Here is an 18,200-nt window from a genome sequence, read left to right as displayed (position 1 = left end):
TTTTTAATATTACATCATTAGTTTAAAAAAGATGTCTAGAATGTCAGCTATTATGTTACACGTGACACGTGCGTTTACGTCATAAATAGATTTCATTTAATCTCGAACGTAATTACAATTTTTAACCTCGATTACAACAAGTTTTTAATTGTAATAGACATTATAATGGAACAAACTACCTGCTTCATTGACTAACATTATTTGCCTTCACAGTTTTAAGAATACACTAAAGAACTTACTATTGTCTCACCAACATCATTAACTTATATTAATCTTAATAACTGCACCTGCACTTATACGCCATGCAACGCATACCAATTATCCCCTCACAATACGTACATATATTATTAACAATTACTTATTACACACCTATAATTCGCAGTTTTAATACTGCTCAATTCAAGGTATGATTTAAAATCTCATTATTGTACAAATACAATTCAATTTTTATAATATTTTTCATTGGATTATTATGATTATTATTTTTAATTCTCATTGATTCATTATACCTGTAAAAAGGGTTAGTTCTAAGAACAGTACATGAGGCCGACACACACCTGCTTAAATAAAAACTCATTCTATTCTAATAGCCTTCATTTGATGAACATGAAAATCAAATATTTGTGAAATGGCATTCAGTGGCGATAAGTTTTAGAATTGGATTCATTCAATGCTCTGTTATTCTCTACTTGCATAGAAAGTAACTTGTACATGTGTGTATCTTTGTACATGTTGAATATAGGCCAGTTCTTTCGCCAAGTGCGTTAATTGGTCGACTTTCAATCTCGCCACAAACGTTCTCGGTTTTGAACCCCGTCCTGGGCAATTTGTTCTCTTTGTAGACGACTCATCATCAGTTTTGTCTAATCTTAACATCCCATCGTCACGATCATCCAAAAGTGGCAGAACAGTGACACTAAATAACAAGACAAATACATGTAGAACATATATAATTCATAATATATCAATAAAATGTAGTTTTAGGCTCCAATCACTTATTTGTCGGTCATGTACTGTCCGTGTCTGCTATTGATATATCTAAAAACTGAAATGTGAAATTTCGTAATCTGAAAGTCCAAAAAGATACGTAACATTTATATACCACATAACATTTCTTAATATTATTTTATTAATTCTTCTCTTTCTTTGTTAGTTGACATTTATTGCCCAGAAACCACTAGACTTGCAAAGCTAAACTCAGATAATAGACCCAGCAAAGACCGACGAGATGCAACATCAATTATCGTAATCAAAGCTGTTTGTTAATGAAAGCCAAACACCTGCAAGTTATGGATAGTACGTGACTATGAATTCCCGAAATTACGAAACACGAAATTTGGTATCTGAAAAGGATTGAAATACTAATAAACGAGATATAAATAATATATTTTGATGTATCCATCTGTAAGGGCGAAACAAATAAAATATTTCAATCATCACCTACGTTTACACTGGATTTAAATATCTGCAAAATAATCATAAATTGATGATGTTATCAGAATGTTCCGTTCTCTCTATAAGGCAACAGATCACACCATATGACCTGTGGATATTTCAGGAAATGATGGAACAATAAACAACAACAATATGGTCGACTGATAATTTTATCAAATACAAACTTATATCGCCTGACTCATTTTTTCGTAGGTATGAATCAACAATTAATTCGATAGGTCATATACTGTTACTGTTAAGAAATATAAAATTTGGTGACATTAAAATCCTAACGAATACTGTGTGTGGCATAAGTCGTGCTATAACCCTCTGCCCACAAAAATATGTTGCTAATATTGCGTGACGTCATGCCTCAAGCTGATTGACTAGCATGGTAAACATATTGTTTTTATGTTTGTTTAACTATCAATCGTACATCTCAGAACATATAACAGAAAATAAAATACAAGGTATTATATACTAAAAGACTGACAAATTTAGCTCTATTTGTATGAGATAAAATATTAGGTAACCTTTGTCGATCACACAAGGGAAACATAAATATGTACCACATATTTAATACCTATGCAACTTATCGCGATTTTACACTGTAAAGGTAACTGCAATTCGTTTCGTAACCCAATTAAAATATATGAATTCAATTTTACAAAGAAACAATCTCAAAAACATGGCCGAACAATTAGTCATAACGTTAACAATCCCATAATATTACATCGGAAAAAACATTACTAGTTAATTTGACAAATGATATCTATGAATCCCTTGAAACACCAAATTCTGCAACAGACTAAAAATTTATTCCTATCGTATGTACTTCCTATGTTATTAGATTTTATTTCATGTTTACGAAGCACAAACATTTAACAACAGAACATTTCGTAAGAAATTTTATAGCATTTATGACGATACACACATAATATAGGAAAAATATGTTTGAGAGAAATATCAATATTTCGGTTCTACGATTCTCACTATCTACAAGAGCAATTCAGAAAGTAGCATTAATATATTACAACAGAAATGTTCTTTCTGTAATACTGCTATGTGAAGTTATAATTGTGAAAATACCATTTTTTTTTTGCAATTGGTTTCAATAAGGTTTTGGTATTTTGAACTTTAATTTACACTTGCTGCTTCTCATACTTAATTGAATTAACGCCAAATATTTTCATACTTTGTAATTGTATAAAATTTAATATAACTAAAATTATATTTTAATTAGATACTAACTTATTATTATGCTATTCATATAGATATATTTGAAATTAGAAATATTAGAAATCTATGACAAGTAAATAAAATTTTAAATCCAATAATGACACTTTGACATTTTTTTCGCGATCATTTAAACCAGAAATGAATATTCTAAAATATACTAGATTAGTAACAAAAAAATATTTTATGGATACTTGTTGAATATTGATATTTGTAGGACCACGAAAAGAATTAATTATTTTTCCTTCGGTTCTATTAATTACCGATACTATCATTCTCGTATTTGTATAAATGTAATTGTAAACTAATTTAGCCATGTTAAACAATGAAGTAGAAGAATTGGATATTTTGTGCAGTGCTATGTTTTTGTTTTGTTGTAATTTTGTGAGGATAGATCAAAATTTAACTACAATGAGTCTTGAATATCTGAACGTCGAAACATTAGTCTAGGAAGGGATTCGACGGTTACAGATACATGTTATGTTTTTCCTTTTTTGAAATTATTCGTAAATGAGCAAAACAAAATACGTAGTACAAACATTTTAGAAAAGTTCCAATAGAGTGAAAAATCATTGATTAATTACATACAACTTCATATGTATAAGCTTTCTTTCATAAAATATTAACACCGCGTCTAATCTAAGAAGAAACACTTGGACAAATGTTATATTTTGTATGAACAGTGTATTTAAAATGTAATATTTAGAAGACACACTTTTTACAATAAAAACTAAATTAGAAATATTAAAGAAACAAACATGATTTTAAGAATGGTTGCTACGTTTACACATTGAGATGTAAAATTAGGTCGTAATCTTGAAAGATAATAATCTGTGAGTAAATGTACATATAATAATGTATAATTACAAGAGTGTAGTAAACTATGAAATAAAACAAATTTGCAGTCTAATAGCGATAAAAATATAAGCAACGTATGTTTGAGTATTTGCCCTGAACAATGATTTAAATTTTTCACTTGTGATATCTTTAATAAGTGAAAAAGAGGCTAATTTATATATTGTTCTTCGTGTATATAATAATGTAATAGTATGAAGGCTGTATTTTTATATGTATTTTAACTTACACACAATATGGTTTCGTGTTAAATGGAATTTTAAAAAATGATGAATTGATGAACTATGGACAGAGTGGAAAAATACCACTGTTTCATTTATTTCTATTTTGTTGATTATGTAGTTATCTGTTATTCAAATATTATTAATGATGTTGCATAAATTATATTGAGAGCAGCTCATAATTTTTCTCAGACCAAATGAAACAGCTGCTGTGATTCGTTTTCCTAAAATTGTTATTATTTGATACGTTCCTCTCAAAAATATATTAAAAGTTAATTTAAATATATGAAAAATTCAAAAAATAGTATCGTTATATACATTTCGAAACAATAATTCAAAAACAGTTGAAAAAACAAATTCTACTCAAAATCAACTTTCTCTACAAGCTAGCTAATGTCGTAGAAATTCTTCTCACTATGTCTTTTCATTTTGCAACATTTCTGTAAAGGAAAATATTTCTTGTTAAAAAAAGAGATAACACGATTTGTTTTGTTTCTTGAGAGGGTTTTGGGCTGGGGCATCACTTAGGAAGGTAGCCTCCATGTAATGAATTTGGGTTACATCATTATTCGTGTTTATTTTCTGAGTATGTATGTATGTATGTATGTATGAATGTATGCATGTATGTACAACAAATACTTGTTGCTTTGTTACGATGTTTGAACGCTAGAGGGATTATCTGGCTTTAGCATATAAGACATATGATTCCCTCTGCTGTCCAAGTAGCAAATATCTCGTAGCAAACCATGTGCGTTTACCTATAAGCGGTCGCTCCGATGTAGGTGGCATTGTTTCTGCTACCATATTTAGGAAAAACGTTAAAGAGAGAAGAACGGTCACATCTGTGGGAAGAATAAAGAACCAAGAAAAGCAAAGAAAAAATTTTAGTTACACGCACATACATAGCAAGAAAAATTTAAACTATTGGAAAAATATTAAACATATCAGAATTATGGCAATAAATTGAAAGAAATATATATATATTCATATACACATATCACTTATCAAGAATTATATAATTAACATGGTTATCTTTTCTAAGTTCTGTACAATATAGAAGAAAGAGAGAGAGAGAGAGAGAGGGTAAGATAGGGATAGAAAACAACATAAGGGTTCAACTACTGGAAGGTAAATGGTTAGTGTTCCATCTCACTAGCTTACAAAAGGTGTTTGCACGCAGATTCACTACGTACTGAATAGGGTATCACATAAGCAGCTTTGTGTTGGCGCACGAAAGCAGGACACATATCCATATACACGCACACATATACGAAACACTTTCAATCCTACGACTGAAAATAATTAAGAAGGAATTTTAAAAACGTTAACAGCAAGAGCATTGTAATTATCAAAAGGTAAGTTTGGTTATTGTTTCTTAAAAACAAAAAAGTATCGAGGTTGCGGAAAGATGAATTGAAATTTTAAAATATAACGAGCGAGTGCCAAAGTTTACCTTTTGATAGTTACTGTGACAGACATTGAAGGTAAAAAAAAAAGATTCGCCAGGCAATATGCAAATGTAGATGCTAGAGAAAAAGTGGTGATGCTGGAAGCAAGATATATACAGAAACCACTCGCTACAAAGACCGGAGAACTAGCAAGAATATTAACAGTTAAGGTGAAGCAATACATAGGAGGTTAGTGCACAGGGATAGGTATAAGTATTGGTGTATAATTTGTTTATAAAAAAGTGTTCTAATTGAAAGACACACACACACACACAAAACGGAAATTTCATCTATTGTGAAATACTACTCCGATAGTCTAAAATTTCTTTATATGTATTTATTAGTTATCATCTTATCTCACTGTGGTTTTGTTTTGCGTTGCACGTGTTACATCAGATTATGTTACAGCGTTATCTTATTGACATTTATAACTGACTGTACTCCAAATACATGTTCGGAGACACGAGCGCTTGTGTAGGTTTGTTGGTTATGATTATTTTGATTATGGCACCCGAAAATAACCCCCTCTGTCTCACAAGCATCAAGCCGGCTGTGCCCACGATTCTGTTTTGTTTCAACCATCATAATTTTACCTAATAAAGGCACCGCATCAGAAGTTGCAGGCATCGTTTCGGCTACCATGTTTAGGAATACAGTCAGAGACAGAAGTATTGTAACACCTGGAAATAGAAACACCAAATTAAGGGAGAAGGCGGATTAATAAATTACATGAGAGAAAAGAAAGAAAGAGAGACAATTGTTAGGTGTGAACAACGAAACTTTGGCACACACACACACACACACACAGAGTTTCATTGGAAATTGTCAATTGCATATGTATATACTTATACATACACATGCACACATATTTGACGCAGCGAAAAGGCAATTTCCAAATACAAGTACATTAATCGTGTCGGAAGGTTTGGTTGTTTACAATGAGGCACTGGGGAACTTCGTAAATCACGTCAAATAACATGTGCTCCTTTTCCATGTGTATATAAATGTATAAAACACATTTGTAGATATATTTTGGTGGGGTTGGTTAGAAACCTTCAGTACTAAAAATCTTTAAATTCTTTTCATTGTGAATAACACTCTTTCATAACTAAAGAGATAAAATAAATTTAGAACTGGATATTCTTCAAATAAGTAGCATCGACAGATGTTCTTAAAGAAGAAGATCACAAATCACAACACAAATGTAGAAATGTGACTAATAAAATCATTACAAATTGCACTTTGTAAAACTGTATTTCATCGTGTAATGTCAGTGATATTTTAGAAAATACGTTGATGATTTTCACACAGATGACAATCAAATTCCGTCAGCACCATAAATCCGTAAAATTATTAGTTTCCTGGAAAATTCAAATTAGCTTTAGTATCTATACCGAAAAGTGTACTTGAGGTTATTTTGGTAATTTTATTAAACTTAAACTGATTATTTGTAAATATGCATTTCTCATTTATATATTTTTAAATAAAAATAATCACATACTAATATCATTAGAAAATTAAACAGTTTCTAAAATTTTGTAAATAATTCAAAGTAAAAATTACTTAGTGTAAGACAACTATTGTCGGTTTCAAAATTCGAAGAAAATACAAAGTAAAGAGTAAAGAACAGTGAAGCGAAACAAATTACATGATAACTATTCATCAGAGATAAACAATTTTTATCATCCTAACAAGTATCAATTGCATAACACTTTGTTTTCATTATTTCTACAAAATATTTTTTGAAAACTAAATTCACATTCTTTTCATATGTTCTTTGAAAATATTTTCTCAAAATTAAATTAAAATACTTTTCACATTTTTGCAAAAAATTGAAATGTCGATGTCCCTTTGATATGGACAATGGTAAAATATTGTATCATATTTTATTTGTAAGTTTAATATTCCTATGTCAATATTCTATCTAAGTTCAATGCAACCATAATATTCCAGTGATTCCACAAATAAATGGAAAACTTTTAAGGAGGTATAAGATACAATTGAAAGTTGAAATTTGTGGCTGTCTTTAATTATATAATTACTATAGCTCTTGCCTGGTCTTACGACAGGCGGCCTACATGCTGTTAAGGGAAGTGGGGAGCGGGGAAGCGACCAATCCAGCGCGATAAGAAACACAGCAAGCAGCTTATAGAACGAGGTGCGCGCAGCACATACTCCGCCGCCACAACTGTTGTCTGGTTGGTCTGCGACGTTCCACTTTACTTGCCAGCATCTAGGCCGCTCGCCGTAAGACCAGGCAAGAGCTATTGTATAATTAAAAACAGCCAATTTGAGATCAAATAATTTTGAAGAACACAGACTAGTTAGAATTTTAATTGTTATTGGCGAATATCTTCATCATGTTGGCAACTTTTATTGTGTAATTACTAATGCCACCTACTGAACACAAGAGATAATATGTTATCATAAACTTTGGTAGTAAATAGTGTAGGAATATTTCATAAGTTTTGGAAATATTTAATAGTATAATAATATTATGTAATTATTGTATCATAGCGAATTTTATAAATGAGAAACTAATTTTTCTTAGTCGTATCCTTACAGAAAGACGTTACATATATTCGGGTAAAAAAATAATATGTTCATCATCCAGAAAAAAATAACTATATTTTATAAGTGTGATAGTGACCTCACCAGTATCTTATATTGCAAGGGTGTGGTTAGAATGAGAGAATAAAATTAAATTGACTGGCATTATTCCACTATAAATTCCAGAACAGTTTCATTCAATAGAAGACAAAAGTCGCGAGATAAAATATTAAGAAAACAACGTTCATAAGTCTCTTCCTGGTTCCTCCACAAGTAAGAGTCACATTCTCTTAAGTGACAGAAATTCGATAGATAAAAGATTGCTTAATCTGAAACTTTCGACTCTTTTCAATAATATATTTTATTTCTGCTTCATGTAGCTATCCTACATTCACTATAACACAAACTCAGTGGGGCACGTAGTGATTCGGATCCCACTTTAAACTGTAGGTCCAGTCCCGATTAGCCGTTCTATGCATAAAGCGGACTTAAAGCAGAAACTAAAACACACACATTCTTAGACACAAATAAACATTTCTTTACAAGTAATTGATCATTATAATCTAACAAAGAATGAAGCAGGAGGTAAGACAAATATAATTCAATGGGTGCTGTCAATATCAATTTCCTCGTTCAACTAAAAAATGTCTAATATTGTAGTTTTTACGTGACAATAACGAAATATATGAACAACTATAATTGTGTTATTTCAACTTGAAGAGGTGGACAATGTGCACACGTGAGGGTTGGGTTTACTTACAAATTAGTGGAAAGTAGTCTAGAAAACTTTTATATTCTATTGCTAGTTTTGAAAATATTAACATGCCATCGCTCCATAAAATATTTAGATTATGTTTCAAGATAATTTCTAATGTTATTTAGCAGTGATCAATCGGCTAACGATCATCACTGTTTATGTGTATAATTTGGAAAACTTAATATAGTAAACAACTATAAGGAAATAAGCATTTTGCTGACAACTTATATTCCGTAGTGCTTCATGAGAATTCTTAATAAGGAAGGAATCCCTGCATAAACAAGTGGGATCAACAGAGATCGACACAATGCAAAATTATTTATATCCTCTAAGAGATTATTCAAGTCACTAGACCAGCGTTAGGCTATGTAATACATTTCCAAGTTTGTGATTTATTAATACCAAATTCAATTATTAATACCATTCTTCATTTAAATTTTACAGTATTAGTTATTTCGACAAATATTTTTGAGCCAGAGTTAAAGTAAGTCATATTGATTTTCACAACTTTACCACTGAATTCCTAATTGAAATCTGAATAAATAAGGTATCATATATATCATAGTTGCTTCGATATTTATTAATCTATACTAAAGTTATTTATGATCTAATAAAAGGTTTTACTCACGTATCTTCACAATCTTACACAAAAGTAAATTCTTACTAATTAAAAATGATTACCAATTAAATAATACATTTTAAATAGCAACAGAACAACATTTTCGTATATTAATTAAATAATCAATTTATATCTTTTGTACAGGAAAGTTCTTTCCGAACTTATGTGGACAGATCCTACTGCAAGTCAAGTCTAAAGGAAAAGTAGACTCAGAAACTTATTTCCAAGTTCGACTTACGCATTGTCTTCTTCAGTAGAAAATATACATATATTATTCTGTTATATATAAAATTTGTCAAAGTAATTTGTAAGCTGAATTGCGAGAGACAACTATTTGCAACTATTGTTACAGTAAACATAATTGTAGAACGCTTATTTCACTTGCCAATTTATTATAAGAAAAATAGAAAAATTATAAAGAAAACTCAAAATCTTAGTTAACTGAACTCATGTTATATTAAATGCGAACATAATTAATAACAATGAATTAACTTGTACAGTGATATTTGATTGTATTAATGTCTTGCATATGAAGCCAAAGGTTCTGGGTTCGGCGTGGGATATATTTGAGAATGTCCCTTCATCAATTGAATCGTATCATCACCCATGCTCATATTTACGATTAGCCAAATGGAGCAGAAAAGCGAAGTAAAATAAATCAAATCTATCATAGTTCCTTGCTTACGGTATGTACAGTCCCAGTGGAAGCACATAGTTGTTCGGATCCCACTTTAAATTGTAGGTTCAGTCCCAATTAGCCTTTCTGCGCATAAAGAGAACTTAAAAACAAAATCAATCATGTACAGATTTTTTTCCTAAATTATTTAGAAAGGAATATTCTTAGTATTATTCATATTGAGAAATTGAAATACTATTGAAACTACAGTAACGTCGTTTTTCTTAGAAGTACAAATTTGACTCATGATTGAAGTTGGTTTAGATTTCAGATAGAAAACTATTTTAAATATCTACATTCTGTTATAAAAAAGTCGTAACTGCTCGAAAGGAATATAAGTAAGTAGTAGTGTGTAGTGTTACGATAGTTCGTGTTAGATATTATGGAAATTTATGAAGTTCAAAAGAGCACTTTTGAGAAAACTATTAAAACGAATAGAATATTAAGGCTTGCCCTAAATGTCTGTCTTCGCGATTATTCACAGAGCTACTACCTTGACAAAGAAACTGTGTATATATTTGTAAATATTAATACACTTGTCATACATTTTAAAATTCCCTTGATATAGAATCTAGTGGTTCTGTCAGATAATAAACAATTCGTTAAAAGGAGCCCTCAGTTTTATTGAAAAGTCATATTTAGAGTATTTAAATTATATTCTGTGATTGCATATTGATTTGACAATTTTATGACTTAAATCAGATACAGTTTTATGAGCATAAGACACCGACATTTACGCTCAAATCTTGCAATGTTGTGACCGAGGGAGGTGTGGAAGCTAGAAAATACAGTTCCTCGTAAATGAACATTTGCGCGTAGCCGTAAGAACTAATAAACGAGAGGAAAGATGTAAAAAGTTCATGTCAGAATTTGTGCTACCTTTGCTCATCTGACACTCGACAAAGTTGATGGTGGCTGGCTGTACATTCAAGAAAACGCTCCTTACAATATAAAAATTATTCAATTTTTTGCTTATGTTGTTGATCAATGACCTGATGAGAGATATGGAATGCTACGTCAAGCATTGTTGAGCCATGAAATAGAAGACTCAATATTGTTGCCAATAGAGCACATAGAGAATACAGAAAGATGCTTAATTCCATGGCTTTTGCTTTGACAGAACAACACTAAACGTGAAACGAAAGAAACTATAAAAATGAGCCCAATTAAGCTTTATGCCTTAATAAAATACAATTTAGAAAAACGTCTGGACAACAGAAATTTAAATAAGTGTCTGAAGCATTTGAAGCATTTGACTTACCTAGGTATATTCATACATTGTAGTAGACTTGGAATTCTGACAATTTGATTTCGAAAGGGAAAACTCAATATATGGCGGATTCGGAATGGTAGTAAGACTTGTTCAAAATGCAAAGAAACGAAAGAAATATAGAAATACAAAGAAGTAGGAAAACGATATAAAGAGACCACTTCCCATTGTTGTTTCCTAGAAACAGCATAGCCGGCTAATAGTCTCTTGCAATATGATAAAGAAGGGTCACCCTGCGCGCAAGTGTCCATTAGGGAAAACCTAATCAGGAAGGGAAGAGGGAAAACCTTCAGTCCCACTCTCTCATTCTCATTCCTGCGCGCAAGGATCAGTATTCTTAACTTGTGCGGAAATGTTCTGGGTGGAACTGTCCCGAACACCAGATACATGCAAATGAATATATGAACAGATTTTCTTCTTTCTTCATTGCAAGAAATTGGATTCACAACAATGAATAAAAAGACGAAAATAATATATATTTCAAAGTCAATAATTATTAATGACCAATTTTGATACCTGTAGACAACGATTTGAAAAACAAATCATATTATGATCATATATAGATATATTTAATAACTACATCATTCGAGAGTAGTTTAGGATTGAAGACTATTTAAAAGTATCGTGAAACTTCTAAAAATGATCGAAGTACAAATAAATATCTGACACATTTGTGGATTGCTTTAATATATTTTTGGTATAGTATGCAACAAATGTAATTCTTTAAAGTTTCCGGATTATGTACTTATATCGCAATCTGCTTATTGGTTGTCGGTAAACAGAATGTATTGTTAACAATTTGACAACAGTTGTCTTACTTAATGTTTCTCAATAAATGTGACTTTATAATACTATTATTATACATTTTTCAAAAGAATAAAATCGTCCGTTTGTAATCGCACTTTAAAAACAAAGCAATGAATTTGCGTTTTCATTGTAGTACATTTTATATTACCGAGATCAGAAAAGACTCGAAAAACTGAATAATTTGTTTTTATGAAAAAAGAATAAATACTTTGTCTCTCTTTCCAACTTTCATGCAAATTGTATAATGATTATTGACTTTATTTCTTAAGAGAATGTTTAATTTTATAAGATTTTTGAGGATGTGGTGACAATATCAAATATTATTATGGTACATAATATTTTACAATTTGATTCACAGATAATACATTTTATAGTTAATATTACATGTGATAGCAGCATGCTTTCTTCTTATATCAATGGCGTGCTTACGAAAATGAAAATTATGTAAATATTAGTTTATTTTAACTAATGTTTAATTACAATAAATTTACTTTACAAATTCTACTTTTAAAGATAAATTAGCAAGTAGTAAGAAATACATTACTTACGTTATGCCTTCCCTTACCAGATACAATTTCTGAAAGGTCTTAAATTTGTTTTCAATTGAAGGCGTGGGTCACGTGACTGTGCTGGTCTCTAGAGACGAAATGGCTGACAAACAAATATCTTATAAAATCTCGTCAAAATGTTATATATATTCACAAGTTTGGGGATTTCTCTGATTTAGTTGGACTATTTGGTAGTGTTGCAGCTTTCCTACAAGCCATACAATTCATTAAACGACAAGGAATATTATTATTGATTTAGATTTAGTTTCTGAAAATAGTAAGATTTCGTTACACCCACCGTAGGGCACAGATCCTACTTAAGAATTACTCACGGATGTATATAATCAAATTTTGATAGTCAAACTAAATCTTGGATGTAGTTTATCTCGTTAGATAACCACCATCAAGAATTTTGTTAGGGATTACTAAAGTCGTCTGTAATCTCCTGCCGTGTTGGACGAGCTGAAATAGAAAATCAACTTCATTTCATCGCTATAAAGAACGGAGAAGGATTTCGGTCACATTAAATATCGAGCACACTCATACGTCACCACCAAACGTTAGCTAATTATGATTATGATAATAATAGTTAACGTTACCATATTAAGTAAACTGACGGTTTGTTAATATATATATATAGTATATGTATATATTTACAAGCTACATAAATGAAAATATAAAAAATGCACTACGCTTGTTTTACATAAAAGACATGCAGGGCGAGCCAAGATGTACAAACAAACGTAACGATAATGAAAAATAATAAAAAAAAGCCATTACAAATGTGCTTTCTAATTTGCAAGCAAAGGGGGAAATCTCACAGAATAAATTAATAGTGAACTGAGAAAATGTATTCGAGGAACTTCCATGAATCTGCAAGCCTCTAAAAAATCTCAGAATGTATTATTATAAAAATATATTTTCAGAATAAAAGTCTAGTTTTAAATAGTTTATATGAATTCTCAAAAACAAATGTATGAAAGTACTTCTGAAAAAAATTATCATATATATCACTAAAATATTTAGTTTTAAACAGTACGGTGCTCTTTGAAAAGATATTATGACTTTATAAGTTCAAATTGAAAATATTGTGATCACTAAAAATCGCATTAGAAATATACAATAATTGAATTACTAAAAATATATCAAATTGATCTTTCTCTTTGTTTTCGTTAAGAATTTATAGTTTTCATGTTGACATCATGAATGCAGAAAATTTAAGGAAGTTCCTACGAGGGCTATTACCGTACCTAATGTAAGTTTCTCCCCGCATTCATGCGGTAGAGTAAAGCCAAGTAGTGTCATGGAAGAAATCATAACGCAGGGTACAATCAAATTCACCGTATAGAACAGCGTCCGTCGCCTAATATGTACGACGAATGTTATGTCTACGTAGGGCTCTGGGCAGCAGGTATATTTCTTAACGTTCTTTTTTCCTGGCATGCCTGAAATATACCATAAAAAAGGGAAAAAACAAGGGCATAGAATTGTAAAACTTTTTTTTAAGAAAATAATAATTAAGAGAAAAAACCAAGGGGGAAACCGCTCAAACAAAGATATTGACGTAGGAGGATAAGATATTTAATGAATGGTATCAACAGCTGAGCATGAAAATATTACCTAAAGAGAGTTTTTCCCCGGAATCCGGCGGAAGAGTAAAGCCGAGTACAGCCATCGAGGCGATGAGAACACACGGAACAATAAGGTTGAAAAAGTAGTAGAGTGTCCGTCGACGAATTATTATGATAAAAGTAATGTCTATGTAAGGTTCGGGGCAGCAATTGTAGTATATTTCATTCCTTTTCCCTGGAACACCTGGAATAAAGAGAGAAAAGAAAAGGAAAGGAGCAAGATGGATGAAGAAAAAGGAAGAGAAAACAAAAAACTATTGCTTTATTATTAAATATATATATTTTATAAAGTATAGTTTAAAGTGAAAGAATAAGACTTCAAAATAACCTATGAAAAATTATTAGTTATCATTTCAGGAATTAGGAGTTTTTTGTTGAAACGATTACATTTGTGTTGTTTAGAATAATATTTTTAACATTCTTGGTATTATATTTTTTATATCAAAAGTATATGAAGGTTTCCTAAAATTGAAATCCGGGCACGAAATATTTGATTGTTCCTCTTTTTTTATATTAAATTATTTAGAAATGCGGTTTTAGGAAAGCCTTTTTGAGGATTCCTATTCATATCGTTGCATGTTTTTTTTAAAGTAGAGAAAGTAGGTGAGGTTTGAAACAAAATAATAAACTCAAGAATGGTCAAAATCTTAGGATACTTACATGGTGAGAAACCGGGAGTAGAGGTGTATATAAATATATATTTTAAGGGTTGTTGAATCTCAATTTAAGTTGAAAGGATAAAGAAGGATTTTTCCTTACATCTGTGCAAATAACCCCACAATATATATATAGATATGGTCCAGTGTGTTCCTCGTACATGTTGAATCAGCATATTATTCAGTGACTTTCATTGAATAAGCCCTAAGATATCCCTCTGACTCGCAACTAGTTTCTTGTGCTCATGCTGCTGCTATAGGGCTTTCCTTAAACCAATTTAGCTCTTCCATCTTGTGAATGATACATATCCGAAATGCAAATAGGCCGGTCAAAATTGTATCCGATTCCCTGAAATGACTTGAAACTTAAAAGCTTCTATTAATTATTTTGTTCTGAATGTATGAATTAATGAGAACATTTCAAGTATGAAAAGTGTGAATATATTGTTCTTTCGTTCAGGATTTAAGCAAAGATTAGGATAAAGTCCTACATGACTAAAAGAAACATTTGTCTTAACGATTTATAACAACACATATGCAGCAAAAAACAATACTGAAATAATGTTACAGTCTTATGATAATGAATTGAACTCCTTTTCAATTAAAAACCAATGCAATTTAAATATATTTAATAAATATGAAAGCAATGTAATAAAATAGATACCAAGAATAAGTAATTTTAAAAATACTCACAAATGCTTGGAAACTTATAATGCAAAATTGAAAAAAAAGTGGTCCTATATATTAATCCAGGAGTAACATCTTAATAAATCCTTGATGGTAAGGAAGAGAAAGTATTCTCGTTGAAAGCTAGCAGTTAAGCATTTACAGTGAATTTAATCTTATTTTTTTGTATATATATTACGCCTGGGGAAGTCCTCCTTTGCCAGTTCTTACTGTTGAGAGACAGACACTCCTTTGAGCATACCTAGAAGATCCCATTCGCCATTCGTGATGAAACTGCTTACATCTCCGCCACCTTCATCTTGCAGTTGTAAATCCAACTGGAAAAATTAAAGAAAAGAATATTCAAGTCTCCATTTACATGGTTCCACACTTCATACTTAAAGCTATTTGTATTAAATTAAGATTATTTAAAAACGAATATGGAGACGTTACTTGTTGCAAACAAACCTTGAACTGTCTAATTCTAATTAGTAAAAATTTGTTCTTTTAACAAAGCAGTAGCAGGTTCTATTGGCTTCTCTGAGAAGAATTTTATCTCCCCTTATTTTAAACCGTCTTGGTTTAACGTATTGTTCTTCCGCGCTAGCAACGATTCGACTATTCCTGGGCCAATCAAAAGTGAGGAGAATGCCTGCTGTACAGAGCGAAGCGAATATAAACCAGGATGGCAGCACTTACCTTCAAGTTGCTTCGATGCTTTTGTTTCATCCTTTTACAAATTTGGGTCTGATTGAAGCAACTCATTGAACGTTTTGTATTTGGTGCTTAACGTATGCTGTTCATTTGTGCTCTGACTTCCTCACAACGCAGGGTTGATTATATAGCTGCAAAGCAGCGTGGTTACTCCTCGTAAAATCAATGTTAGGGAAGGACAACACGTTAGACCAAACACGGTTTAGGATTCTCATTCAAATTAGGCAAAGGTGATGTACACACAAAAAATATATTGAACAAGCCATGGCGAACTGGCAAAATTCCTGCAGAAGTTAGACAAAAATACTCCTCCATTGTCCCTTGAATGCATACAGCAAAACAAATTAAGATTTTGTACACGTTATGCATGCTCAGACTGAAAATTAACAAGGGTACCTGTAAATTTACTCACAGGAAAACGTGTATGGGTTATTCCATGTCAACTGGCCTAAAGGTCCCTGCTTGATTCTCTTCAATTTTGATGAAACATCTACAGGTTGTGTGCATATATATACTCCATGAATACCTGCAAAGTTTCAGATTCAAAAGTAGTTTGGTTTGGGCAAAAGGGCTGCTTCTGTGAATGTCACTTTTTCAATGCTACGGTAAATACGAATGTTGCGATAAATTTGCCCAAAACTTTAACTACTGAATAAATTGCTTTGAGAGGCTGGAATTTCTCCAGTTCGTGAGTCAATGGGGAAGTCGTAAAGATGCTTAATAGTGTATTGCTTTCTTAAATATTTAATGAGTTATCCATTATTAACCCCCTCTCCCCAAAAAATTAGTCCACAAATTTGAACCCATTTTCAGAAGCCTGTATCTCAAAACTGACACTTCCAATTTGATCGTAGTTAGCATCACTGGAGAGAGCACATCCAAGTTGACTAGAAACCTTCTGTTTTATTTTGGCATCTAACAGCCAAAATGCTGGAATACATATTTTTGTATCGCTTGTTTTTCGGATATATTCCACAAATTTCGTCATTTTCTTCATTTGAATGCTCTAAATAAGATCTTCATTTGTTGTTATTATCATTTGTTTTGCTAAAATCAACAATTTACTGCTGCATTGAAAAAGTAACCTTCACAGAAGCAGCCATTTTGACTCAGTCAAACTACTTTTGAATCTGAAACTTTGCATGTATCCAAGTGGGATACATATGCACAACCTGTACACGTTTCATCAAAATTGAAGAGGGTCGAGCAGGGACACTTAGGCCAGTTGACATTGAATGACCCATATTTGGCATAGATGATTTTTGTTCCATGTATCTCTAATGATAATATTCACGTTTATACATATTTGCGATCAGATCTATTCATAACTCAAATAAATTTTCCTATTTTCAACTCCATGTAATCATCGATAAAATTACTGTGGAACGGAAAGCACTTCACTTCATTGCAAAGAAATGCCTCACTGTTGATGTGGTTGACATTTTGATAACGAACGGATTTGCAGAATAGGAAAATAAATTGTAATATAAGCCTTGCAAATACAACAGGGAATGAAAATAAATATTCGAGAAGAGATTTAGTGTAACAGTGAATTTTATTATTATTGAAATGCAGTATTAATTCCCTCTCATAAACGTGTAAATGGATGCTTGCAAAATATGCTTGCAAAATATGCTTGTAAAATGTGTACAGATAAATAATGTTGAACATCTAGAGATAAGAGACACCCAGCACTCAAAGGAAAAAGCCTGTAGCCTAATTTACACAGAGACGCGAAGTTTGAATTCCACTATTACGCATAGACAGGCTAATCGACACTGGACTTGTAGTTCAAAAGTGTGATCCGAGCCCCTGTGTAATGTACCTCCACGGTGAAACGAACCAAGTACCCCTTGATTACATGGTGATGTTACACCTACACCATTGGGGATCTCCAAATATTGTTCATTGTTCACATTTTTCGTAAGTATTTTTTGTATTGATATTCCTCATAAAAAAGGCAGAATTAGTGGGGGATCTGTTCAGTTCGTCTTTAATAAGCTTCCTTTAAATTTGCACTGTAAAAAAACAACCCAACGGAACTGTTGTAGACACCAGTACTTAGTAGGAGCGATTGGATGTCAAAAGTGAGGGGGAGAGGTTGGCAAATGT

The 18,200-nt window shown here is 31.5% G+C and overlaps 1 protein-coding gene across 1 annotated transcript in view; it reads right to left on the bottom strand.

The window, feature by feature from the left end:
- Positions 1-18,200, bottom strand: part of LOC145994605 (neuronal acetylcholine receptor subunit alpha-7-like) — a 550,747-nt gene that overhangs the window by 43,237 nt on the left and 489,310 nt on the right. The window contains exons 6-8 of the mRNA XM_083130647.1: positions 15,637-15,712; positions 14,042-14,236; positions 5,788-5,874 (exon numbers count right to left, since the gene is read on the bottom strand). Coding sequence (XP_082986773.1) covers positions 5,788-5,874; positions 14,042-14,236; positions 15,637-15,712 — 358 coding nt within the window. The remainder of the gene's footprint in view (positions 1-5,787; positions 5,875-14,041; positions 14,237-15,636; positions 15,713-18,200) is intronic.

Source organism: Lepisma saccharinum, chromosome 11 (assembly GCF_977018435.1).
Source record: "Lepisma saccharinum chromosome 11, izLepSacc3.1, whole genome shotgun sequence".
Classification (NCBI taxonomy): Eukaryota; Metazoa; Arthropoda; class Insecta; order Zygentoma; family Lepismatidae; genus Lepisma; species Lepisma saccharinum.
This window is presented reverse-complemented; position numbering and strand designations above follow the sequence as displayed.